The 26,498-nt window shown below is 56.2% G+C and overlaps 2 protein-coding genes and 1 non-coding gene across 7 annotated transcripts; 1 reads left to right on the top strand and 2 right to left on the bottom strand.

Annotated features, from left to right (window-relative positions):
* Positions 1-112: 112 nt before the first annotated feature.
* On the bottom strand, positions 113-12,706 carry NTMT1 (N-terminal Xaa-Pro-Lys N-methyltransferase 1). Of its 5 annotated transcripts, none has more exons than XM_043469812.1 (5): positions 12,432-12,706; positions 3,063-3,224; positions 2,725-2,937; positions 1,770-2,022; positions 113-1,046 (listed from the first exon to the last, which is right to left on the bottom strand). In XM_043469812.1, the coding sequence occupies exons 2-5, from the start codon at positions 3,093-3,095 to the stop codon at positions 790-792; spliced, it is 756 nt and encodes a 251-aa protein (XP_043325747.1). In that variant the 5' UTR covers positions 3,096-3,224; positions 12,432-12,706; the 3' UTR covers positions 113-789. The 5 variants fall into 5 exon arrangements, with proteins under 5 accessions (XP_043325747.1, XP_043325746.1, XP_043325745.1 ...); XM_043469811.1 differs by lacking the exon at positions 12,432-12,706 and adding an exon at positions 8,148-8,325 and having other exon boundaries at positions 3,063-3,229; XM_043469810.1 differs by lacking the exon at positions 12,432-12,706 and adding an exon at positions 8,148-8,325.
* On the bottom strand, positions 9,239-9,311 carry TRNAG-CCC. The gene has a single exon. It is a non-coding gene; the product is annotated as a tRNA-Gly (tRNA).
* On the top strand, positions 12,657-19,441 carry C5H9orf50 (chromosome 5 C9orf50 homolog). Its single transcript, XM_043470381.1, has 7 exons — positions 12,657-13,176; positions 13,479-13,572; positions 13,675-13,788; positions 16,598-16,758; positions 18,451-18,616; positions 18,770-18,926; positions 19,243-19,441. The coding sequence occupies exons 1-7, from the start codon at positions 12,657-12,659 to the stop codon at positions 19,345-19,347; spliced, it is 1,317 nt and encodes a 438-aa protein (XP_043326316.1). The 3' UTR covers positions 19,348-19,441.
* The last annotated feature ends 7,057 nt before the right edge of the window (positions 19,442-26,498 follow it).

The raw sequence follows: 26,498 nt of genomic DNA, 5'->3' as shown, positions 1-26,498 counted from the left end.
CCCACCACCTTCCGAGTTCAGGGTGAAGGATCCCACGGCAGTCAGGAGGGAGGGGTGGCAGGCCCACGACACAGCTGTCCCAGTAAAGACGAGCACCATCCAGACAGGCCAGGGCCTTTCCGGGAGAGGCTTCACCCCTTTATTTTTGAAAACACCCCCCGAGGAGGAGCCACAAGGCATAGCCAGGAGTGACGCTCCGGCCTCTCCCCTTGCCACAGGCTGCGGTGACCGTCACGTTAGGATGCCAGGGCCCATCACCACCAGCACCAGAAATGTGGACATCCCCCATCTCCCAACAGCACCAGGAACGTGGACTTGCCCCCAGCCCCATGATTCAGCAGGTGCCGCATGGGCTTTGGCAGCCAGGAGGTCCAGACCTGCAGGCCCCACAGGCCCAGCTCCCCTCCTACCCTGAGGCCCAGTCCTCAGCAGCTGCATTAAGGGTCATTCTCTTCCTCCTGAGGCAGCCAGGCCTGTGGCTGGAAGGCCAGCTGGTGTCCTGGCGGTGAGGGACTCACTCTCGCTTCTCATGGGAGCACAAGGGCCCAGGGGTCCGCAGGGCTGCAGGGCCCAGTCCCCACCTCCAGCCTCACCGCCCCATCCAGCAGCACCGCTCGGGATCGAGTTCCCTTGCGCCTCTCTGAAAAAGAGCCTGTTTGGCAGTGGACGGCAGACAGCTGTATTTAGTGGCCCCGCTCAACACTCCCGAACCACCGACGTGGCGCTTCTGGGCCCTGCCCGGCCGCCAGTCCCCCGGTCCCACACTGGTCCCTGGTTGCGCCGGCCCGCTCATCTCAGGGCGAGGCTGTAGACGTGGTAGATCTCGTCCGGGAGGTTCTCCTGCCGCTCCTGCGCCAGGAGGCTGAGGCCCGCGCTGCGGACGATGCTGTGCACCACATCCAGGTCGCGGCACACACTGCTGTCCACGTCGTCCAGGATGACACCCTCCTGGGCCATGTTGTCCTTGATGACGATGATGCCGTTGGGACGCAGGCCCCGCTTGCAGCGCCGCAGGAACTCGGCCAGGTGCTGATCGGTCAGGTGGCCTGGGGGAGGCAGAGGCCGTCACTGGGGAGAGCCGGGCCCGCCAGGCCCCCGCGTGGCCTTCGGCACCGCTACTGCCTTCCTGAGCGCTGACTGTGCTGAACACACAGGGCGCGCTGGCGCTCAACAGCCCGGAGGGGTTCACCAAACCCCACTTGGAGCGGAAATGGGCTCAGAAGCCACCTGCCCCACACCTGCCCTCCACCCAACCCTCCTAGCCTGGGCCAGGGGCGTGCACCCAGCCAAGCTCCTCGCCTACATTACAACCCCGAACAGAACTCAGGGCTGGACCCCGTGGGCTCCCGGCAGGCCGGGGCCACCCAGCCTGCAGTGGGGAGGCCTGCTGCCAGATGAGCAGCCCGAGAAGAGCACCCCGAGTGTGCCGTCAGGCTAAGCGGGGGCCAGACAGGACGGCAGGGCAGGGCTCGCTCCCCACAAACAGCACGGGGGGCGCGAGGCTTCCACTTTTCCTAAAAACCCCTTCCTTAACAAAACTAATTCCACATTCTTTGAATGCCGTTAAAACTTGAAAATTAAAAATTTTTTTTCAACAAAAAACTGCCCCCAAATGGGTTGCAGCAGATACGGAGTTGAGACAAAATGTGGAAACAAATGAACCTTCGAGGTGGAGCCCTAGGGAGGGAGGATTTGAGAAGCCCCTGCTGGCCCCCCACCTGCAGGAGCAGAGACAGGCAGGAAGGCGCAGAGAGGCGCAGGAGGCTCACCTATCACCCACTGGATCCAGATCACATCGTACGACTGTGGCTCGGGGCTGAAGTCCTGGAGGCCGCAGCAAAAGAAGTTCCTCACTCGCTTGCCCTCCTCGCCCAGGTAGGTCTTGGCCTTGACCAGGAAGTCCTCCGTCACGTCCACCATGTCCACCACTCCGAAGAGAGGCAAGAGCAGCCGCTTGGTGATCCTCCCAATGCCGGCTCCGCAGTCCAGGGCGTACGAGGTCCCTGTCTTGTTTGGGCCTTCCTGAAGCAGCAGAGAAGACAGACTAAAGAGAAGGGTTAGAAAACCAGAGGGACACTGTCTCTGCAAAGGGCCTTTCCCTGAGAGCCCCCGGAACTACTCAGATCAGCACAGGCTGGCGGCTGGTGTGAGCACAACACAGCCTTTATCTGGGCCACGTGTTCCTGAAATGAAAGCCAACCTCCGCTTAAAGGCATTAACCCGAACAGATACACTCATCTCCTCTCTCTCCCGAGACTCCCGTCAGAAGGACCGTGGAGAGAAGCGCTGAAAGAAGAGGGCACTCAGTGAACGCACCTGGGAGGCTGGCACGCGGGCAGAGTGAGGGGCAACAGCAGCCTCGATGCGTGCTGAGGGAGAGGCAGGGAGGCGGGCCTGGGGAGGCTCCGGTCACAGCCCCGCCAGGCTGCCACAGAGGAGGCAGCAGAACGAGAAACTGGGAGCCTGTGTTCAGCAGACCAGCCAACACCCACAGCCCAGATTTTTGCAAACATGGCAGGAGGGCAAAGGTTTCCACCTCTGGAAAAACAGAACAGTCTGCAAGAAGGCTGCTCTGTGCCGGCACCAGGAGGCCCCAGCATGACAGCCGGCTCCTGGCGGGGGACCTTGCGGCAAAGCCTGTGAGCTGGCCCGCCCCACCCGCTCATCAAGGCCTGGGCGGTGGACATGAGCTCTCCTCCTGGAGAGCACACCGGACCTGCCTACCCTCAGAAACCTCTGCAGGAACTTCCGGGAGCTGTTGATGTCGATGCTGGAGATGTGGCCATACCCCCCGAGCATGCCGTCCACGGTGGCCGGGACCTCCTTCCAGTACGTCTTGGCCTTGGAGTAGAACTGCTTCTCGTCCTCGATCACCTCGCTCGTCATGCTCTCAGCAGCACGTCTCTGCTCAGGCACCAAACTCAGCGGCAGCGGCTCCTGAGAAGGAAAGGGAAGTGGGTGAGGCAGTCAGGTTTCGGGCCCCAGTCTCCTGGCACGGCTGCTGCTGGTCACGCGATCCTGTCTGATGCCAAGGGGCACCCCCAACCCCCGCCCACTCCTACCCCTCGGAGGGCAGTGCCTCCTGACTCTTGCATTCGAGTCGTTTCGCAAAGCCATCTTCATGTCAGAGCAGGAGACCCGGCGTCCCGGCTTCTCCATCCTTCCTCTCCCGACAGGACACCAGACCGGGCGGCTTCTGACCCCAGGGTAGACAGGATCCTGACCTACACTTAAAGGAGAGCAAAGCGCGGAACTGAAGCCTCCTCTCTGGGACCCCGAGGACCCCGCCTCCCAGCTTCAGTCACGAGCACGTGGACAGGCTCACTGTGGGGTGCAGTGCTGTGAACGCGGAGACAGGCAGCAGACACACACCATCGTGCGTGTGTGAGGCCACAGAGAGGCACGGGGCGGGCAGACGACGGGCACCAGGGGCGGTGACACAGCAGCCGACAGCAGGGAGGACGCGTTCGCGCAGTGACTGGAAGATGTGAGGGCAAGGGGCTCTTCCAGGGGAAACCCGGGGCCCTCTAGGTAACGGTTACCAACTCAGCCTTCACCCCGAAGGGCAGCAAGCTGCCACTACCCTGGGTTAAGCAGGAAGTGGCCTGAGACGTGAGATCCGGAAGGCGGTGTTGGCAGCTGAGTGGACTCCGGGGTGAGAGGACCGGCGGCCGGCCAGGCCCCCGCAGCAGGACGGAGGCCCACCGCACCCCACACCTGCCGGCTGGTGCGCCACGCGGGGCAGGGAGGGGCACCCCTCTCCCCAGGACAACACTGGTCTACAGATGCTCTCTTGCATAGGGCTGGTCCAGATAAAGCCCGATCCCCGAATGGAACCAATGCAAACACCAGGCAGAAACGAGGCCTCTCGCTGAGACAGAAAGTGTTACGGGAACTCGAGGCATGGAGGAGTCCCTTCCGAATGGCAGATGGGGCAGCGGCTGAGAGAAGGCAAACCCTGAGGACAAGGAACACTCCAGATGGGGACAGGGACAGAGCGGAGACGGCGTGGCATGCATGCCGCACAGAGGGCTGGCCCGGCTGGCTGCCGCGTGTCACTAACGGGGAAGCGATCAGCCGAGTTTCTGAAGGGTGAGGGTGGGCAGGGACCCAGCGTGGGAAGGCAGGGCCAGGTCAGGGTCCTCAGGAGCCCCGTGCAGAGGAGGGGCGGACGCACACGCGAGCATCCTGCCCGAGGTCGGGAGGCCCGCGCACCTGCCACGCCCTAGGCCTCCCCACATGGGCAGCTCATTTCCATCACTGCGTGTCAGCCTGAGTGTCAGCTCCTCCCAGAGGCCTGCCCTGACCTGCCCGAGGTGCACCCTTATCCACTGCCCACGGCTGCTGCCTTCAGAGTGTGTGTGTTTCTTCAGAAATGAGCTGTTTACTGACTGCCTGGCCTCCAGGCAGGGCCTTTTCACCACCGCGTCCCAGCACCGAGCCCACAGGGGTCACTGGGTGCAGAGGCGACGCCCCTCACACGTCTGTGCTCCGGGGGGCTTCACTCCGCTCCCTTTACAGAACTCCACGGGGCTGTAGTTAAGCCCACCCCCGCCCCGTCGGTACAGTCCTGCAAAGAGCTGAGAACCCCCGAAGACCGAGGAATGCTTCAAGAGAAATAATGGGAAAGTGCCCGAGGACAGCATGGGCCTTCAGGACGCAGCCTGGAGACCAGGAGGAGAGAAGGGAAACAAAAATGAGGCGTGCTGAAGATTTTCACTCCTGTGTCTGTCGCCAGCCTCCAACCCACACCTGTATTCTGAACTTGTCCCAGAAGGAACCTTCCAGAAGCAGCAGGCGTGCCCTGCCCAAACAACTCAGAGACACAGTCCTTTCTGGAGACCCCACCGGTGAGTGGGGTCACCAGGGAGAGGCCGGCCTGGCGGGTGAGAGCTGCTGGGCAGGGGGCCGCCTCCTCCACGGATCCCAGCTTTCTCAGGGGCCAGATCACACACTGGCCTTCCGAGGAACAGATGAGGGCCGACAGATCCACGTGTCCGACCCGGGTCGGCTAAGGTTTCCACCCTCGGAGGCCCCTTCCACTGCGCCCCCAGAGACCCCTGCTCCAGTCCTTCTGCGGACTCCTGAATCAACTCTAGGACCAATCTCCCCAGGCAGCTGCGGGGCTTGGGACTCCAGTGACGATGGCTCCAGTTACTGCACCAACCCAAGAGCCCTCTGGGGTAACAGGCTGGGGGGGCCTGGGTTCCAAATACTGCCCCCCACCCCAATCAGGGCGGTGTCCCACACCCGTGTCCCAACCCCTGAAGCGACTACTGCCCAATCAGGAGGAGGACGCGGCATGCTGCTTGTGAGGATGGACTCTTGTCCCTCCAGCCTGTAGGGACACGCACAGCAAAGACACAGAGGCCTGCCAGTCCCCAAGCGTGCGAGCTGCGGCAGAGTGGCCATCCGTGTGGCTCCCTGACAGCTAACAGGAGAGGGGGCCACCAGCTCGAATGTCACCGTGTAACCTGACTGGGCTTGGGGGCGGCTTACGTGGGCAGGGTCGGCAAGGCCGAGTGGACTCCCTGGCCCTGGCCAACAGGGGCCACGGCAACCCTGTCACAGCGTCCCACCCGCCCCCAGCCACCACCCTGGAAGGAGAGTGCCTAAGCCAGCTCTTCCACACCACACAGCAATGCCCCCCCTCGGACAAACTTCTGGTTCTGTGTTTGTGTCCCTCTCCCCACTGGACTGCAAACTGCCTGAGAAAGCAGTGGCGACACCCTGAGATGCATCCCTGTGTTTCTCTTGCATTCCACATAGCTCACAGGTGGTCAACAAAATTCTCTGTCGATCAAAGGAACGGAATAATTGTGGGCCAGACGCCCCGGAGCTGTACTCTCTCCCTCTGCCTGTTGTCTGCCTTTCCCCCCCAGCAGACACGGCTCCTGGGCGCAGGGACACTGCCTGACACACCATTAGCCTCAGACCTGATACACAGTGGCGGTGTACTAACTGGTTGCTGAAGGAACCAAAGAAGGACCTTTGTGCGGCTACAGCCATTCTGTACTTCTTCAGAAAATCCTACAAACAAAGATGTAACCATTCCAATCTATAACACTGAAGCCCTTTACTGACAGTATAATTTTTTGCTTTACCAAAAGCCATACAACACAATTCCTTTAAATGCCAAGGTCCCCTGAATAATCTCACTGACGAGAATTCCACTTACAGGCAGAGGCTGGGAATAAGCCAGGGAGGCACAGCCAGGCTGGGAAATGGCAAGGGTGACGCTGACATTTGTTCTAACGGCTTGGATTCATTAGTAAACAGGACTCCTGGGCCCTGTCCACCCTGGACCTCCTGGCATCCAGATGGGGTGGGCAGGAGGTCCCTAGGAGTCAGAGGGGACAGCAGGGTTATCGATCAAACTGCAAGTCCTCCTACACTCAGTCCAGATCACAGGAAGGAGCCACATGGTTGCAGGGATGGGAAGGGGCCTGGGCACAGTCTGGCTTTGTGAGTGCTCTAAACGAGCTCGGAGGAGAAAAGAAACCCTTTGCTCATTAGGGAACTTCTGCTTCTCAGAGTGCAATGTGTCTGGGCATCCTTCATGGTCATCCCCCCACCCCAAGGTGTTTAGGGTGACCCTGGGCAGCCGTCCCAGCAACTACTCTTCTTCCAGGATCTGCGACAGAGAATGGTGTCTAAACTGTCATCGCCTGTAAGTGAAATTCTTGTAAATGAGATTATTCAGTGGACCTTGACACGTAAAGGAATCATGTCATAAGGAAGGGAACAAGGAAGATGCAAAAAAGAGGGGAGGGGATTAAACTCCTGATGATGAATGAACCAGGTCTGAATGCTGGCTCTGCCTCTCCCTGGCTGTGTAAGCTCAGATAAGACACAACCTCAGTTAAGAAGGTGTCTCTATCTATAAAACAGGAACACTATTGACTTTACAGGAGGGCTGTGATGATTAAATGTGGATATAAAAGTGAAAAGTGGTCCAGACACTGCTGGGCACATGTTAATCTGAAAAAAAAAAAACAAAAAAAAAAACCCACAAAAAACCTCTGTCCAATGAGACGCTCATCAATTCTCTCTGCTAAGTGTGAAGATCTAATGAGAAACTGTGCTGAAAGGCCCTATAAACCGTGGTGTGCTGGTCACACCTAAGGGATCACTACTGCTACTGCAGTGTGGTCAATCCAGTCGCTCAAATGGCTCTGCCAATGGCAGCAGAGGGGAGCAAGCCTCCGGCCACGTAGGCACAGAAACCCCCGAGGTTTTGGGGACTCCAGGGTTTCTGGTCGCCACCAAAGCATGTCACATGTATTTACTTCCAACCCTCCCACGGTCCCTGGTACACAGAGAGAGAAAAACCATTCACTAAAATGAAGCGATGCACACACACAGGAAACACAGGTCCCAGAAGCAGAACAAGGAGAGAATCCAGGCTTCTGACCCCGCTCAAGGTCCCCTTTCTCCCAGGGGCTCAGGCCATCTCACTGAGCAGACTCTATACATCCAGACCACGTGCAGTACAGCCCAGCCCCACCGGCAGGGCCTCTGACACCAGCCGTTTCTAACCCTTGTCGCACAGACACACCAAGATCCAAAGAGAGTCGCAGTTGACTGGGCAGCAGGGCCTGGGCCTTCAGATTTATGGCAGCCTCTCTGCCAACAGGCTGACCTTGGCTCCAAGGGCTCAGGGGGCCGGCGGGCTGTCTTTAGAAATAGCACCTCTGTTGAGCCGTCACTGGGGTCGGGTCCAAAGTGAAATATGAGAGCGACGCCTGTGTAACGAGCAGGATACCCTGTGCCCGACTGTGATCCGAGCTCTCTTCCTGAATCCTCACACCCACCCTCCTTTGCGGGTGCGCGCCTTACCCGTCTGTCACAGGGGAAACTGAGGCTCAGACAGGGAAAGGAACTGGCGGCGGCGGGGTTTGGCGTGGGGGCCGTGCCCTGATCAGGCTTGCGGGGTCTCAGCCTTCCTCCAGCCCGGGACCCCGGGGGCCCAGGGCCGGCCGGCGGACATTCCGCGAGCGCGCACGTGGAGCCTAGCCCGCTTGCGCTCGGGTCACGTGAGGAGCCGGGGAGGCCTCACGGCACCGAGGCGGTTGGGGTCCGGGGCCTCCCCTCTCCCGGCGGCCGCTGTCTCTGCCCCCCACCCCGCTCCGCCTCGCGCTACTCACCGCGGGTGGGGGCTCCTGGGACGCGGGAGAAGAGGACGGGGAAGCGGAAAAGAGGGCGGCGGCGGCGGCGGCGGCGACAGCGAAGACCCCCACCTGACTACGACCTGCTCCGTCCAACCTTGGCTAGAAGCGACACCTCGCGGCGCGCGCCCCCTTTGTCCGCTCACGTCACTTCCGGGCTTCTGGGGGCGGGACCGCTCCGGGCTCCGCCCGCGCGCGACTTGTCCCCGCCCCCCTGCCCCCGTGGGCTCCTGCCCTAACTCGAGAACTTCCCTGCCTTTACAGAGCCGCAGGGCAGAGCTTATTCCGCCTCCGGCTTGTGCACCAGCTCATTTGGAGACGGCTTAAAAAGAGCCTTTTGTGGGTCTTCCCCTGGGTTACAAAAAAGGGGGGGGGGGGGGAGAGAGACTTATTCAAGCCTTAACTCTACCCATAACAATTAACATCCTTAAAATATACAGATCCAAAAAAATAAATAGGTAAAGAAAAAAAATACCCTTGACAGTGCCAAGGGGTTGCCACTCCAAATAAGCAGAACAAGTCCATGAAGTTTCCATTTCGAAAGGTTGCCCTCTCCCAGGTTCCTCCCATACACAAATTCTGAATTGGTCCCTGAAGCAGCCGAGATGAACCTGTGAATTTGCAGGTAGAAGGCCTTGTGAACCTCTCCAAGCCTCAGTCTACTTCCGCCAGATGCACAGAATAATTAGTCATCTTTCAATGCTTGGAGGGTTAATCTGTGGGATATTGTGAGTTGAGCCTTCAGCCCTGTGTTTGGAGCCGGCTGTCAGTAAATAGAAACTGATTCATAATATTCGTCACAATATTCATGTATAGCATAATATTCACAATATTTATCATAAATTCTTTTTTCCTAAACTGACATCCTGGCTTAGATTTACAGTGCCTCCTGGACATTGCACACAGGAGGTTCTTAAAGTGTGTTTGCTCTAATGAAGTGAAAGCTATGGTGGGGAAGTGGGTGCCCTGAAAAGCCCCACCTGCTTTTTTTTTTTTTATATTTATTTATTTGGCTGAGCTGGGTCTTAGTTGCAGCATGTGGGCTCTTAGTTGTTGCATTTGGGGTCTAGTTCCCTGACCAGGGATTGAAACTGGGCCCCCTGCATTGGGAGTACAGAGTCTTAGCCACTGGACCACCAGGGAAGTCCCCTGACCTGCTATTGAGTCCCCAGTTCTGTTCATATTATGTAGCATCCTCCCTTCAGTTCAGTTCAGTTCAGTCACTCAGTCATGTCCGACTCTTTGCCACCCCATGGACTGCAGCATGCCAGGCCTCCCTGTCCATCACCAACTCCCAGAGTTTACTCAAACTCATGTCCATTGAGTCAGTGATGCCATCCAACCACCTCATCCTCTGTTGCCCCCTTCTCCTCCTGCCTTCAATCTTTCCCAGCATCAAGGTCTTTTCCAATGAGTCAGCTGTTCACATCAGGTGGCCAGAGTATTGGAGTTTCAGCTTCAGCATCAGTCCTTCCAATGAATATTCAGGACTGATTTCCTTTAAGATGGACTGGTTGGATCTCCTTGCAGTCCAAGGGACTCTCAAGAGTCTTCTCCAACACCACAATTCAAAAGCATCAATTCTTCAGCACTCAACTTTCTTTATAGTCCAGCTCTCACATCCATACATGACTCCCTAGGGCACTCCAGTTAAGACTTGGTTCCCTGGCCTGGGGCCCCTCTCCCAAGCTTCATTTTCCACACCTCTACGGCAAGAGGATAAATCTTGGGCAGCCTCAATCAGGAAATTTCTATAATCTTTGTGGGTGTGGCTCTGAGTCTAGATCTTTTAGGGGTGCCTAAAAATTCACCTCTACCTTTATTTTTTTTTTCTGTCCATGGAAGACAAAGTCCCTTCCCTGCATCTGGACTCCAAGACTTTTCCAGGTCTGGCTGGGCCGCTGACCTCCAAAGTCTCTCGAGTCACTGAATTCCCAAGGCTTGCACATGGTAGATACTCAATAAATGTCCGCAGCATGTATGGGCCGGATGGTTCCTTAGAAATCATCTAGGTAGTCTGGTGTTCCTCATTCATTTTCTAAAAATTTACACACCCTTAGAATAAATAGAAAAAATTTCTTATCCTCCCCACTCAATATTCTAACTTCCCAAGGAAGGATGCTCTTCCATCCCTGGTTGAGGAGTCTTTGCAGAAATACATTACATTGGGATTTCCCTGGTGGCCCAGGGGTTAGGAATCTGCTTGGCAGTGCAGGGGACATGAGTTCAATCCCTGGTGGGGGAACTAAGATCCCACATGCTGAGGAGAAAAATGAGTCTTCGTGCCCCAGCTGGAGGGTCCATATGTCACAACAAGTCACAACAAAAGATCGTACATCACAACGAGATACCTCGCTTGAGGCAATGGAGAGTCTGCATGCCACAACCAAGACCTAACACAGCCAAATAACTAATTTAAAAAAAAAAAAAAAAGAAAAGAAATCCATTACATTATCTGGGATGCCTCCTCCAGGCAGACATCTTGTAATGTGAATTCAAAGTCATCTTTTTTTCCATTTTCAAATTGTAAAATCCTACCAGGCCAGTGAAATCACTGCCCAAACTACCCTTGTTCCTCACTCAAGTTTTAGTACAAGCTTCCTCCCTGCCCCCTCCCAACCGAGAGTCACAGATGGAGCCCAACTGTCCATATTATCATGGAGCCCTGAGAAAGGAGAGACTTAACCTGCATCACACAGCGTGCAGAAGCAGAGCGCAGGCTCAAAGCTGGCTCTCGCAGCTTCCAGGCCCACCGCATTCTTACTGCCCAGACTTCCAAGTTCTAACTCCAGAGCCACCCCAGCCCAAACCTGACCCACCTGAGCCTCCCAGGTCCAGAGGGGGTAACTGAACCCCCCAGCCCTTCATCCCTGCTTTGGGCCTGGCTGCCCTGGCGGGGAGCCCCACGCCCGTTTGTGACTGTGGCTTTGACATCCTGAGCATGACAGCCCCGCCCTCTGCCCTCCCCCACAGGCAGCCTCAGCGCCCACTTGGCCCTGAGTGCCAGGCGGGTCACAATCACTCTGGAAAGGCATGGAGGCAGCAGGGAGGGGCCAGCAGAGGGACCAGGCCGGGAAGATGGGCTCCCCCAAGGACCAGCCCACCTGTTAGGGGGCTCTAAACTCAGGGGGCCGTCTCTGGCCCCACCCCCAAGGCCGTACTAGGGTGAGTGTGACACTAGCAGCTGGTCAGTGCATGTGTGCGTGGGTGCATGCTTAGTCATGTCTGACTCTCTGCGACCCCATGGACTGCAGCCCGCCAGGCTCCTCTGTCCATGGGATTCTCCTGGCAAGAATACTGGAGTGGGTTGCCGTTTCCTCCTCCAGGGGATCTTCCCGATCCAGGGATTGAACCTGAGTCTCCTGCTTGGCAGGCAGATTCTTTACCACGGTGCCACCTGGGAAGCCGGTTCAGAGCTGTCAGCAATCTGGGGAGTGGGGTGTGGTAGGGAGGAAGCAGGCTCAGATCTCAGTGTCAGAAGCTGGGGCGGGGGCGGGGGTGGGGTGGGGTGGGGGGAGTCTGGGGCCCTGTCTCCAAAGGGGAATTTTGTTAAAAATAAGTGTCTTGACCTGACCCCAGACCCAGTGAATCGGAATCTGAGGCGTCTGTATTTTCAAGAAGCTCCCACTCAAGGGACTCTGGGGCTCCAGTAGGAATGGGCAACTGCAGGGCAAACCACCCTTTTAAGCTGGTTCCAGCTTTCCCAATTTCCACCTGAGCGCTAGTAACAGTAGAAGAAGTTGAACACTCCAGGTGTGAAGTGCTTTCCACGTGGTGCGGTTTCATTCTCACAAAGGAGCAGGCCCTGGGTTATCCCCATTCTATAGATGGGGGCACTGAGAGCAATTAACTGGCTTGCGGCAAGGGCACAGCTAATAAGTAATGGCAGTGAAAGCGCTCAGTCTTGTCCAACTCTTTATGGACCCCACGGACTGTAGAGCCCGCCAGACTCCTCTGTCCATGGACTTCTCCAGGCAAGAATACTGGAGTGGGTAGCCATTCCCTCCTCCAGGGGATCTTCCCAACCCAGGGGTGGAACCGAGGTCTCCCCCATTGCAGGGGGATTCTTGACTGTCTGAGCCACCGGGGAAGCCCCAGTAAGTAATGGAGCTGAGACTACATTCTAAATAATAATAATTTTAAAATAATAATAGCAGTTAGGCTTTGTTAAGCACGTACAATGTGCCTGGCATTATTCTAAGCCATTTACATCTGCTGGCTCATTTAAACGTCACAGCAACTTGAAAAGGTGGGTACTCTTACCGTCACCGTTTCTTCAGGTGAGGAAACAGAGGATCGGGGCGCTCTAGCCTGAAGCCACTTTTTACTGTCTGGCGGGCCAGTGGTGGTACCCCCCGAACCACACTGCCGCGCTCTGGGCGCTATGGCCTGGGGGGCTGGTCTACGCCCTCCTGTCCACTTCCCACGGCACCCCCCCTCCGCCCCCCACTGGCGTGAGGATGCCCTGAGCTGAGCGCAGGGCCAGACATGACCCGGCGTCGCCCCAGCTTCTGGGCCCAGCAGGTGGCGCCCGAGGGGCTCCCCGGCGGTGGCGATCGCCGGCGCAGAGACCCGCGGCTGCCCAGGCTGCTGCCGCCCGAGCTCCGAGCAGCCTCGGGCACGAGGGTCTTCGGGGGCTTGAGGGCCTCGGAGAGCGGCGCCGAGTGGTGGCAGGCCCCCGCGTGTGAGTCCTTGTATTCCGATCCCGGGCTGGGCTTCAGGCGCTCCCGGTCCCGCCTGCCGGTCCTTCCCACCGTGGCCCAGCGGCCGGCAAGGAGCCGGACAGGGCTGAGGTCGCTGCTGCTGCCGCCCCTGCTCTTGGCCGGCGAGCCCCCCGAATCGGCGCCCGCATGCCCCGAGCTCGGAGAGCGCGAGGACCCTCGCAGGGGCTCGGCCAAGGAGACCTCCGATTCCTTGGGCTCCCTCCTAGGAGAAGTTCTCCCGGGCCGGTTCCGGCAGTTCCTGCGACAGTCCAGGGCTGAGTCTGCGGAACGGCTCCTCCCACCGAGTGAGGCCCCCACGGCCCCCCAGGGGGCGGGGCAAGGCGGGGCTGCGTCATTTCCGATGGTGGGGGTGGTCGGGGTGGCGGTGGTCGGGGTGGGGGTCACAGCACCTGGCATAGAAGGATGCTTGCATTAGTGAAGCAGGGCTGGCAGAATCCTGACAACCACCGCTTGAGGGCGGGTCTGCCATTGTACAGATGAATAAACAGGCCCAAGGCCATGCAACCAGGAACACCCTAATAAAGACTGTCCCCAAGCGAAGGCTCATAACTCTTTCTACTTCATTCTGTCCCCCCACCCACCCCAGCACCCTCAGCATCTCAACATCAAAGGCATCCTACGTCAGAGTTCAACGGAAGTCCTCCTTGGTGTTCCAGCTCCCCCTTCCTCCCAGACCTTGGGTAAGCATCAGTGACCTCTTCGTGGGGACAGGGTTGTCATCAATGCCCTGACCATGGGGGACCCTGGTCACTCATAGCAGGTATGGCCTATTTGTTTTCAAGGGGCCGGTCATCCTACCTCAAGAATAGCCTTAAGAAGATTTTACTTCATCAGACACCTGTCCTGGGGCCCTTGAGTAGAGATTACCCGCAGTTCACCACGGTCAAGGCCAATCAGTGAGTTGTGGGAGGATGGGGGTAGGGGGGTGGGGAGAAAGAACATTTCTTTCCTTCCTCTGTCTTTTCAGAATTTATCCATCTGTCCACCTGTTCATCCATCTATATGTCCATCCATGAATCAGGTCTTTTCCCAACCTGTTTAAGGATGATCCATCAACATCTATGAATTCATCCACCCATTCATTAATCAGATCTTTTACCCACACACTCATAATTCATTGATGAATCCATTCATATATTCATTCTCCTATTCACCCATCCACCATTGCATACATCTGTGAACCAGGTCTTTTACAATCTATTCATGAACCTCTCCATCAATCCATCCACTCATGAATCAGGTCTCCTGTTGATTCATTAATCCATCTCTCCACCAGCCAGCCAGCCAGTCATCCAGCTATTCACAAACTCCCACAATTCTATCCACCTATCCATGAATTCAGTGATTGATCATCTACCAATCCTTCCATCCACTTGTAAATCCAGGATATTGTCCATCACTAATCTAATCATGAAGCCAGTCTACATACCAATCTACATAATCATTCATCCACCCATGCATCCATACATCTACCTATCCTCCTAAGATCCAAACCTTATATTAAGACCTTTTTGGAAATTCCCTTGGCAGTTCAGTGGTTAGGACTCAATGCTTTCACTTCTGTGGCCTGGATTCTACCCCTGGTTGGGGAACTAAGGTCCTGCAAGCCGAGTGGTGTGCCAAATAAAAAAGACCTTTTCACTAATTCATCCATCAGTCCATCCACCCACCCACCCACCAACCCATTCTTTCACCTACCCTGCCATTCATTCATCCATCTCTTCCTCTAACTTTGATTCACTTTTACTACATGTCAATGGAGAAAGTGAAGTCGCTCAGTCATGTCTGACTCTTTGCAACCCCATGGACTGTAGCCCGCCACACTCCTCTGTCCATGGGATTCTCCAGGTAAGAATACTGGAGTGGATTGCCATTTCTTCCTCCAGGGGATCTTCCCGACCCAGGGATTGAACCCAGGTCTCCTGCATTGCAGGCAGGCGCTTTAACCTCTGAGCCACCAGGGAAGACCCAGGGAAGAAGTCAATGGAGAAGGAAAGGGCAACCCACTCCAGTATTCTTGCCTGGAAAGTTCCATGGACAGAGGAGCCTGGTGGGCTACCGTCCATGGGGTCACAGAGAGCCGCCATGACTGAGCTACTGAGCGACTGAGCACAACACATGTGTCAAATATTGGGAGAAACAGAATAAGGAATGGAAGTCGGAAGAGCCTGGGCACTGGAACCTAGCTGGACCTGGATGCAATAGCTCTAAGGGAGGGAGAAAATAATGCAGAAGTAGTTCCTCCTGCTTAACCCTGGACGGAAGGTGAAGAGCATCGTCCTTGAGTTTAAAGACCAGGGACAGTACACACACTAGACGTGCCACTCCTTCTCATCCTGGGCCCATGGCAAACATTACTAATTGACCACAGCAATTCTCCCCCCACTGAGCCTCAGAACCTTTCTTGACTCAGTGCTCCAGGAAGACACCGCCTATAGATGCACATCACTGTTGCGTAACTAGGTCCCAATGCGTGTAGCCAACACCGTCTTGGTCATCTCCTGGCTGCCTGGCTCTTTAAGGGACTCATGAAAAGTGTCCTCTCTGTGTCCACATGGACATAAAGATGTAGTCAGATAAATGGAAACAAGTATATCCATAGGCATGTGCTTAAGATCGAACATGGCATTTCTGAATAACAGAGCCGTCAATGAATCAAGCACACCGTCCTGCAGCCTTGCTCTGGAGGCTGAAATGAATAACAATAAATGTAATAATCACAGATCCCCTTTACTGAGCCAAGGCCCCTGGCCAGGCTCCATACTAGATGCCTCACATTTTATCTAATACTCACCAAACTCTTAGAGCACTTCTAGGGGATGTTAGTGTAAAGAAGCCGCCTATCAATGCAGGTTAGATAAAAGAGATGCAAGTTTGATCCCTGGTTCAGGAAGACCCCCTGGAACAGGGCACAGCAACCCACTCCAGCATTCCTGCCTGGAGACTCCCACGGACAGAGGAGCCTGGCGGACTATAGTTCATAGGGTTGCAAAGGAGTCTGACACGACTGAAGAGACTTAGCATGCACTCATGCAAACCCTTATAAGGATGCTGTTATCCTGCCCACAATACACAGTACATCATTTAAAGGGGAGATCTGCTGGTAGCCTGCCCCATGTCACAGGACTGGGATGTTTCATAGTTGAAATTGACGACTATGGGAACAGTTCTCAGAGATGTTTACTCTTGGCCCTGCAGACCATGGGGGGTGGGGGTGGGGGTGCTTTTCAGTCTCTTTCACGTCTTCCCAGCCCTGTACTGTGGGCACGATGATCCCATTTTACAGACAAAGAAACTGAGGCTCCAAGAGTTAGAATTAAAACCCAGGGACTGCCCAGCTCCTGAGTTCACATCCTTCTTCTCTCTGCTGAATTGCTTGATGTACAAGAGTACCCGCTCTGGAACCAGGATTCACAGTCCAGTCCCACCCCTAACCAGCTGTGCGATCTTGGGCAAGTTGCAAAAAAAGAAAAAAATCAAAAAAACTCTGTGCCTCAGTTTCCTCATCGGTAAAATGGGACTAATAATCGTGTTTCACAGGGTTGTGTGAGTTTGGTGGGCTGATGCCGGTTACATGCTTGATCCATCGCTTTGGGGGGCAGGAAGTGCTCAGGAAGGATGGTCAGGATCCCACAGAGAGCTCCGGTGGAGGTGTGTGTTGCCGGGGTGGCATGGAGGCTGAGCCCCTCTCGTCTCTCTCACCAGGCCCCAGGCTCCCCATGCCCCCAAGCTCAAGGCTGTGCTCACCCACAGCTCCTCGGGGGAAGGCCCAGGGCGCCGCAGGCGATGCTGCCCTTTCCGAGTGAGATTCGCTGACGAGACACTGCGGGACACAGCGCTCCGTTACTGGGAACGCAGCTGTGCCGGTGAGCAGACAGGAGGGGGAGCCCCGGGACTCCAGAAAGTTCCAGCCTGCAACCTGGCCAGCAGAGACTGGGCCCTGGTACTGCAAAGGCCAAGCGGCCACTGACCCCACAGAGGAGGCCCCTGAACTGGCCTTTCCAGAGGCTCTTAGGGTGACCTTCAAGGACCGTGTATAGGGTCTGAGGTCCAGCAGAGGTGGCTCAAGGCAGATGGTGCCAGGGAGCAGCTGGGTCCAGAGAACAGGGTGTGCCCAGGCCTGGCCATCACGGAAGGCTTGCTCACTACCAAGGGTTCCCACATGCTGTATCCTCTGCCCACCTTGGAACCCGTACCCACAGCCTGCAGACCCCGCATCTGGCCTCCAGGGGCTGGAGAAGGTGGGAACTGAGACACCCGAAGCTTTTCCCAGATCTGTGAAGGCAGACCTCAGGGGCCTGGCTGAGGAGGTGTCCAGAAAGTTCTAGAAGATCACATCTCTGTGGGAGGCTGGCACTGCCTGGTCCAGCAAGGAAGCTCAGAACCGAGTATCAGTCCCAGGTTCCCCGGGGAGAACTTTGCTCTCGGCTCTTGGGTGATGGATGTGGTCGTATCAGTGCTGGCAGTTTCCAATGTTTTCTGAAGTGGGTGTCACAAGAGGCAAGCAGGAAGAATACACACCCTCGCTCTAGTATGACCCTTCCCAAGACCCCCTTTCCCCATCTGCCCAGCCCTTTCTCTTCTGAGGATCCAGCAATCCAACAGCCTCATTTATTTATTAAGCACCAACTGTGTGCACTTTCAGAGAACAGCTGCTCCAAAGCCTTGCTCGGGATTGTTACCGTTCAGTCGCTTAGTCGTGTCCGACTCGTTGCGACCCCATGGACTGCAGCACGCCAGGCTTCCCTATCCTTCACCAACTCCCAGAGCTTGCTCAAATTCATGTCCATTGAGTCGATGCTGCCCTCCAACCACCTCATCCTCTGTCACCCCCTTCTCCTTCTGCCCTTGCTGGGGGTAAAGTCCTCAAAATCCAGGACCTTGGCCGATTCAGGAGGAGCCCGACCCAGTGCCATCAGGATGGCAGGAAGTTGGAGGGGGAAGCTGAAATTTTGCCCAGTTTTGTTTGATGGGGGAAGCCAAGGCCCCAAGAGCAGATGACAAGCAGCTGAGAAGTCAGAGTCCACCCCAGCCACTGGGAGTGCCAGGAAAGGGAGGGGGGCCTGGAGAAAGTTTCTTGGGAATGGTAGCTGGCTGGCACAGGAGACACTTTCTTGGCAGCCGCTGGGCACAGGGGCCATGGCCATCCCCTCGGGGCACCAGGGTGGGGATTTCAGGCTTCCTGACCAGCCAGAGGGGCAGCTGTTGGGCAGGAAAGACTCCAACCCTATGGGATTCTTAGCATCATTGCTTTTATTCCCTTGTGGGGCCACTGGGCTTCCCATGGTGGGAAAAGGGGCCTGTATTGGGCTGGAAAAGGAGTAGGTGTGTGGGGAGAGAATTGGGCGGGCGGTGCAGAGCTTGGATAAGAAAGGCAGAAACAGTCATGCAGGATAGTTTTAAAACCAGAGCCTTCTCTGGAGGCAGCCAGAAGGCGCTGGGGAGCCTTGGGTTGCCATGGAGACAGGGCTCTGCCTGTCACAGGGAAGAGGGGGGAGGGTGGGGTACAGGTGGCCCCGCCCGGGGAAGAGATCTCACCCATGCCCCTTCTTCTTCAGCCCGGCAGGGCATCTTCGAGAACAGGACAGCCAAGCCCCGGTCAACAGCATCAGATCGGGTGTTCGGGAGTGTCGGGAGATGGCTGGAGAGCTTGCCCAAAGCCCTGTACTCAAGGGCCAAGGAGGAGACTGTGGCCAGCCCCTTCAGCTGGGACTTCCCTGCCCTGTGAGGCTTTGTGGAAGGGGACGGGATTCACGCGCCTCCTCCCCCTGTAAACCTCCCTGTCCAGCGGTAGTCTGGGCCCTGGAGGGTCCTGCCAGCTACGCATGGACCTGAGACTCAGGGTCCACGCAGCTCATGGGCGCCTGTCCCCCTCAGGTCTACCCTGGAGCCGAAAGGCCACCTCTCTGAGGACACTTCCATGAACAGCAGCCTGCCCTTAATCCCCAGGGCCACCACCCAGAGGCAGCGGGGGGACCTCAAAACCTTTCTGGAGCAGGTGGGCAAATCGCCCTGTTCCTGGAGCCAGAAGCTGGTGAGCATCTGCCAGCGGCCAGCCACCTGGAGCGCCCTGCCTGCTGGGAGGATGCCCAGTGGGGTGGCTTGGCCTCTGGGGAAAGCCTCTGTATGTGCTTGGCTAAGGGGCGGGCTTTCAGGCTGGACCACTGGGGGTCAGATTCCAGCTCCTACCCTGCTATAGGTGGGGGCTCTTTAATGTCAGTTTCTGCATCTGTAAAATGGGGCTGACCGTGGTGTCTGCCCCCTCGGGCTGCAGTATAGAGCTCCCTGGGCCCAGGAAACCCCGTCTCCTTCCCGGAGGCCCCCGAAAGTGGCCCTCCTTCTCGCTCTAGGAGTCCTTCCTGCCCAGCGTGGTGCTGCACACGGTCCTGAAACGAGGCTGCCCCAAGGGGTACCAGCTCCTCCTGCCATCAGCATCACGTCGCACCCAGAGGTGAATGGTCACTCTGGGTGTCCAAGCCCAGCCGTGGACATGGGTGAGGGGTGAGGAGAGGCCTTCCCTGACCCACAAATAAACGCGCATCCCAGGTGGCTGGTGTCCGCTGTCGGGTCTCACCCTGCAAACCTTTCCAGGTGCCTGGTTGCTAGTCTTCAGGGGTCCTGGACCAAGGGGTATGGAAGGGGTAGGGTCACAGAAGATGAGGGAGCGAGGCATCTTTAGGGGCTAGGCTTCTTCCAAGTGAACCATTCTGGGAGGTGGGAGACCCTGCCATACACCTCAAACCGGGAACCAGGCCTCTGTCAACCTAGATCAGCCCACACCTGAAACAGGCATCTGCTCTGAACCACCACCCGCCCCCCCCAGTCTCCATCTTTGACTGGAACCAAAGGCTGCTTGTTGGAAGAGGACCTTCTTCCAACAACACAAGAGATGACTCTACACATGAACATCACCAGGTGGTCAATACAGAAATCAGATTGATTATATTCTTTGCAGTAGAAGATAGAGAAGCTTTATACAGTCAGCAAAAACAAGACTGGAAGCTGACTGTGGCTCAGATCATGAACTCCTTATTGCAAAATTCAGACCTAAATTGAAGAAAGTAAGGAAACCACTAGACCATTCAGGTATGACCTAAATCAAATCCCTTACAATTATGCAGTGGAAGTGACAAATAGATTCAAGGGATTAGATCTGATAGACAGATGATCTGAAGAACTGTGGATGGCGGTTTGTAACACTGTACTGGAGACTGTGATCAAAACCATGCCCAAGAAAAAGAAATGCAAAAAGGCAAAATGGTTGTCTGAGGAGACTTTACAAATAGCTGAGAAAAGAAGAGACGCGAAAGACAAAGGAGAAATGGAAAGATATACCCATCTGAATGCAGAGTTCCAAAGAATAGCAAGGAGAGATAAGAAAGCCTTCCTAAGTGATCAATGCAAAGAAATAAAGGAAAACAATAGAATGGGGAAGACTAGAGATCTCTTTAAGAAAATGAGAGATACCAAGGGAATATTTCATGCAAAATGGGCACAATAAAGGACAGAAATGGTATGGACCTAACAGAAGCAGAAGATATGAAGAAGAGGTAGCAAGAATACACAGAAGAACTATACAAGAAAGATCTTAATGACCCAGATGACCATGATGGTGTGACCACTCACCTAGAGCCAGACATCCTGGAATGTGAAGTCAAGTGGGCCTTAGGAAGCATCACCATAAACAAGGCTAGTGGAGGCAATGGAATTCCAGCTGAGCTGTTTCAAGTCCTAAAGGATGATGCTGTGAAAGTGCTGCACTCAACATGCCAGCAAACTTGGAAGACTCAGCAGTGGCCACAGGACTGGAAAAGGTCAGTTTTCATTTCAATGCCAAAGAAAGGCAATGCCAAAGAATGCTCAAACTACCACACAATTGCATTCAATCCCACATGCTAGCAAAGTAATGCTCAAAATTCTCCAAGATAGGCTTCAAAAGTACATTAACCAAGAACTTTTAGATGTTCAAGTTGGATTTAGAAAAGGCAGAGGAACCAGTGGTCAAATTGCCAACATCCGTTAGATCATAGAAAAAGCAAGAGAATTCCAGAAAAACATCTGCTTCATTGACTACACTAAAGCTTTTGACTGTGTGAATCACAAGAAACTGTGGAAAATTCTTCAGGAGATGGGAATGTCAGACCTCCTTACCTGCCACCTGGAAAATCTGTATGCAGGTCAAGAAGCAGCAGTTAAAACTGTTCAAAACTGGGAAGGGAGTACGTGAAGGCTGTATGTTGTCACCCTGCTTATTTAACTTCTATGCAGAGTACATCATGAGAAACACTGGGCTGGATGAAGCACAAGCTGGAACCAAAGATTGCCGGGAGAAATATCAATAACTCCGATATGCAGATGACACCACCCTTATGGCAGAAAGTGAAGTGAAGTCACTCAGTCATGTCCGACTCTTTGCGACCCCATGGACTGTAGCCCACGAGACTCCTCAGTCCATAGAATTTTCCAGGCAAGGATACTGGAGTGGGTTGCCATTTCCTTCTCCAGCTTTGGGATAAGGGACTTGCTAAGCGTTGCTGGCAGAAAGTGAAGAGGAACTAAAGAGCCTCTTGATGAAAGTGAAGGAGGAGAGTCAAAAAACTGGCTTAAAACTCAACATTCAAAAAAACTAAGATCATGGCATCCAGTCCCATCATTTCATGACAAATAGATGGAAAACAATGGAAACAGTGAGAGATTTTATTTTCTTGGGCTTCAAAATCACTGCAGATGGTGACTGCAGCCATGAAGTTAAAAGACGCTTGCTCCTTGGAAGAAAAGCTATGACAAACCTAGATGCATATTAAAAAGCAGAGACATTGCTTTACTGACAAAGATTTGTATAGTCAAAGCTGTGGTTTTTCCTGTAGTCAGTTGGATCATAAAGAAGGCTGAGCGCCAAAGAATTGATACTTTTAAACTGTGGTGTTGGAGAAGATTCTTGAGCATCCCTTGAACTGCAAGGAGGTCCAACCAGTCCATCCTAAAGGAAATCAGTCCTGAATATTCACTGGATGGACTGATGCTGAAGCTCCAATACTTTGGCCACCTGATGTGAAGAACTGACTCGTTGGAAAAGACCCTGATGCTGGGAAAGAATGAAGGCGGGAGGAGAAGGGGACAACAGAGGATGAGATGGTTGGATGAAATGGCCCATCAACGACTTGATGGACATGAGTTTGAGCAAGCTCAGAGAGTTGGTGATGGACAGGGAAGCCTGGTGTTCTGCAGTCCGTGGGGTCGCAGAGTTGGAGATGACTGAGCGACTGAATGGAAAGGCTGCTTGTGGAACTCCCTGATAGGGTAAGGGCATCCAGACTGTGGTGCAAGGGAGAAGCATTCGTCTTCTGCGTTCCCCAGGCCAGGTTTTCACCATCTGGTCCCTGGAGGGCAAGCATCTGGGTGGGCAGGGGCCAGATGTTTCTGTCCTAGTTGGGGCGGGGATTGGTACCGGGAGTGGGGGAGTGTTTGGAGTCATATCAGGAGGTGGTGAAAGACAGGGGTGGCAGGAACCGCCTGGAGTCCTCCTGACGCTGCACTGACCCAGCAGCGCCACCTGCTTCTGCCTGTGTGCCCGCTTTGGCCCTGCCACACACCTGCCTGCCCGCCGCTGGGCAGAGTTCAGCCCCCTCCCCTTCTTGGAGCCGCGCTGTGGCGCCAACCCCTCACCAAGGCCAGCGTCGAGGTCTCTTTCACCACCTCCTGGCCACCGAGGGAACAGCCACGGAACCCACACCCAGTGGGTGCACTGCTGAAGACGAGGGGATGGGATTTGGGCTGGACGGGACGCGGGGAATTTTGGGACCAGGACGGGTTGTGAATGGAGGAGGGCGCTGTTTCCTTTCTTAAAAAAAAAAAAAAATTTTTTTTAAATTGAAGGATAATTGCTTTACAGAATTTTGTTGTTTTCTGTCAAACTTCAACATGAATCAGCCATAGGTATACATCTATCCCCTCCCTTTTGAAACTCCCTCCCACCTCCCTCCCCATCCCACCCTTCTAGGTGGATACAGAGCCCCTGTTTGAGTTTCCTGAGCCAGACAGCAAATTCCCTATTGGCTATCTATTTTACATATGGTAATAGAAGTTGAGGGCGCTGTTTTGAAGGACGGCTTTGCCTCCACAAAAGGGTCAGTTCGGGTCAGTTCAGTTCAGTTCAGTTGCTCAGTCGTGTCTGACACTTTGCGAGCCCATGGACTGCAGCACGCCAGGCTTCCCTGTCCTCACCAACTCCTGGAGTTTACTCAGACTCATGTCCATTGAGTTGGTGATGCCATCCAGCCATCTCATCCTCTGTTGACCCCTTCTCCTTCTGCCTTCAATCCTTCCCAGCATCAGGGTCTTTTCCAATGAGTCAGTTCTTGGCATCAGGTGGCCAAAGTATTGGAGTTTCAACTTCAGCATCATTGCTTCCAATGAACACCCGGGACTGATCTCCTTTAGGATGGAGTGACTGAATCTCCTTGCTGTCCAAGGGACTCTCAAGTCATGGATCTACAAACCCTGTGGGGGATGGGACCGGAGGGGAATTGCAATCCCTGGGATGACTTAATCTCTCCCATCCCCACTTTCTGACTTGCCCGCCCTCCCACTCCACCAGCAGTAGTTCTGTTTCCTGGAGAGCCTGCGAGTCCAGGAGAAGACTTGCTTCTACTGCATCTCTTCCTCTTGGCCTTTGCGCAGGCCAGGCTCCCCGGCTCCGAGCCTCAGTGTGTACCCCCACAGAGTCGCCGCGGACCCCAAGGAGGCCACCGGCTGCAGCGCCGCGCCGCGCCCACGCGGGGGCAGTGTTGGCCTGGCTTTGGCGCCGCCCCGCGCGGCCGAAACTTCTCAGCCTCTCGCTCAAGGGTCGGAAACTTTTCCCCTCGCGCGGCGCTGGCGCCTGGCGTCCTGCCCTCTGCGCGAGCTCTCTGCCCTGGACCGCCGACCGGGACCCCGGGGGACGCTCCCAACCCCCTCCCCCAACGGCTCTTTCTCGCTTTTTGTCGTTAAAGCAAAATATCGGCTTAAGCTTGTAACAGCGCGGTCAGCTGCGAGCACTGGAGATGGAGTCCCGCGTGCTGCGCACAGGGGCGGGAGTCGGGGTGTCGGGGCCCCCCAGAGCGGGGCGGCACGGACCCGGCGGGCGGCCACGCGGGGTCCCGCAGACCGGCCTGTCGGGGACCCCTCCGCTCCTCGCCCCCACCCCGCCACGCCCCGCCTCGCCCCGCCTCGCATCCCTTCCGCTGGCATCGTCCTCCTCCCCCGGGGTCCCCACCCCAGCCCTCCATTTCTTCCTTCCCTCTGCGTTCTCGTCCTCCCTCCTGTCTCCCTCCTCGACAGACACGGATTCTGTGACAAGAGGACCTTGAGCGGCGGCCCCGAGCCTCCCTTCCCGCCACTCCCAGCAGAAACCCAGGGACACACGGGGACAGCCGCGGACAGGCGCCTGCGCGCGCGGGCGCGCGCGCACACACACACACACACACATAAACACACGCATCACACACGCACAAACACATCACACACACACAGGCACCACATCCCAAGACCCACACCACACAGTTAGAAACCCCACATAACAGGGAACACCCACATACCCTCCCACGGCGGGGGGTCTGCCAGCGACCGCACCCCCGCCTTCAGGGTGCACTTGTTGCCTGGGAGGCCGCAGATGCAGCCCCCGCCGCGGTCCTCTCTAGGCCTTGCCAGCATGCCCCTGCCCCTCCACACACAGAGCTGGGACGTGGGGTGACTAAGAAGGGGGCCAGAGGGGAGCGACCCCTCCCCAGGGTCCCCTGCGGGGTCCTTCTCGCTGGTACATTTCCACTCAGGCCTGGCACGTGGCCAGTCCCTCCTGGGCTTCAGGGAGCAGCATGGCTGGAACGCCGGGAAGCAGCTGCGGCCTGACTCTCCGGAGGGCGGGGCGAGGCAGGTGGACCACCCTCCGCCCCACGCACTGGCCTCTTCCAGTTCCTGTCTGCCCTCCTCTCTCTGAGCCATAGTAGCACCCACCCCATTCCACCCCCTACCCTGGACCACCTGCTTGGGCCGTGGGCAGACCTGTGCCCAACCAGGGCTGGGTGCGGGAGCAGCGGCTAGTTTGGGAGGGGGGGAGGGAGGAAAGACTCCCAACCCAGCACAGAAGGAAGTGATGGGAGAAGCAGGAAAAGCACCCCTCCTTTCTCCTGGGAGTCCCCCTTCACTGGGCCTCTCCACCCACTGCGAGGGCAGCTCCTTAGCTCCTTAGCAAATAAGGAAACTGAGGGCCAGGGAAGTCACGGGGTCTTGTTCAGGCTGTGCCTACCGCTGGAACTGGAGCCAGGTCCACGTATGTCCCAGACCAGACCCTCCCCCACCCTCCCCCCAACCCGCCCCTCCCCCTCCCCCATTCACCCTCCCCCAACCCGCCCCTCCCCCTCCCCTATTCACCCTCCCCCCAACCCTCCCCGCCACCCTACCACCCCGCCATCACCACCACCAACCCACCCCACCCCCTGACCTCCCCATCCTGGACCTTCTCTCACAACCATTCCTTGTTGGGAAACCAAAACCCAGACAGGCTCATCTCTTTCTCAAGGTCACTTCTTTTTTAAGTGTTGGAGTCAGGATTCAAATTCAGCAGAATGAGAGGCCAACATGGGATCCTGAGCCTTCCTCTCCCCGGGGCAAGCAGGGTGATCTGGAGCCCCCTTCCTGCCCTGGGGTCTCTCCTCCAGTACTGGGGCCCCTGGGAGGCAGGGAGAACCCGGGCAAGGCCAGGGAGGGAGAGATGTATTAGAAGGTGGCGTTTGGGGAGGCTGTGGAGACTGGCAAATGACAGGGCTGGAGCAAATGGTCCTGAGAGCCAGAGTCTCAGGAATTCCCTAGAAGGCGGGGCTGGGCCTCCGGGTAGGGGGACGGGAATGCTGACTCCAGGCAGGGTCAGAGAGGGGCCAGGAGTCTGGGTGTCAGGGTGGAGCCATGGAGATGTGGAACCCGAGAGCCTGCCCTGCTTCAGGGATATGAGCTGTCCCAGGGGCTCTTTCACTTCATCTGCAGGCAGTTTGCTGAGCACCTACTGTGCGCCACACTCACGTTGGGCCCTGAGCACACAGTGGGCCCCACCACGGGCAGCCCTGCGTCCGGACCTGCCGTCTGCTGGGGACGTGGGCTCCAGTGGGTGACTGCAGGATACAGTGGCAGAGGCGATGAGGGGCGGCCCGGGGCTCTGGGGGCACCGGGAGGACCTAACCCGCTGTTTAGGGCGCCGGGTAGACATCTGGGCCTTGTGATGACAGGGAGGTAGAGGCGTGGCCAGACCCAGACAGAGGACCGGGGGATGGGCAGGGAGGCAACCGCATCAAACTGGTGCCACACTTCTTCGCATGGGCTGGCGGCGGGGCAAGGGGCCCAGGAGGGCTGTGGATGAGGCAGGGGGAAGGCCAGAGTTACCCCAGCCGAGATAGACACACACCCCTGCCCCAGTCACCTGCAGTTGCTCGTTCCAATTGCCTTTGTGCCATCCCAGCCCACCACACCCTCCCATCCCCTGGCATTCCTGTCTTTTGGGGTCCTGTTGTCATTCCCTGCCAAATATGCCCCAACTGACCGATGGTCTGCAGCTTCCAGGGGCTCCTGCAGAAGGCCA

This window comes from Cervus canadensis, chromosome 5 (genome assembly GCF_019320065.1).
Source record: "Cervus canadensis isolate Bull #8, Minnesota chromosome 5, ASM1932006v1, whole genome shotgun sequence".
Classification (NCBI taxonomy): Eukaryota; Metazoa; Chordata; class Mammalia; order Artiodactyla; family Cervidae; genus Cervus; species Cervus canadensis.
This window is presented reverse-complemented; position numbering and strand designations above follow the sequence as displayed.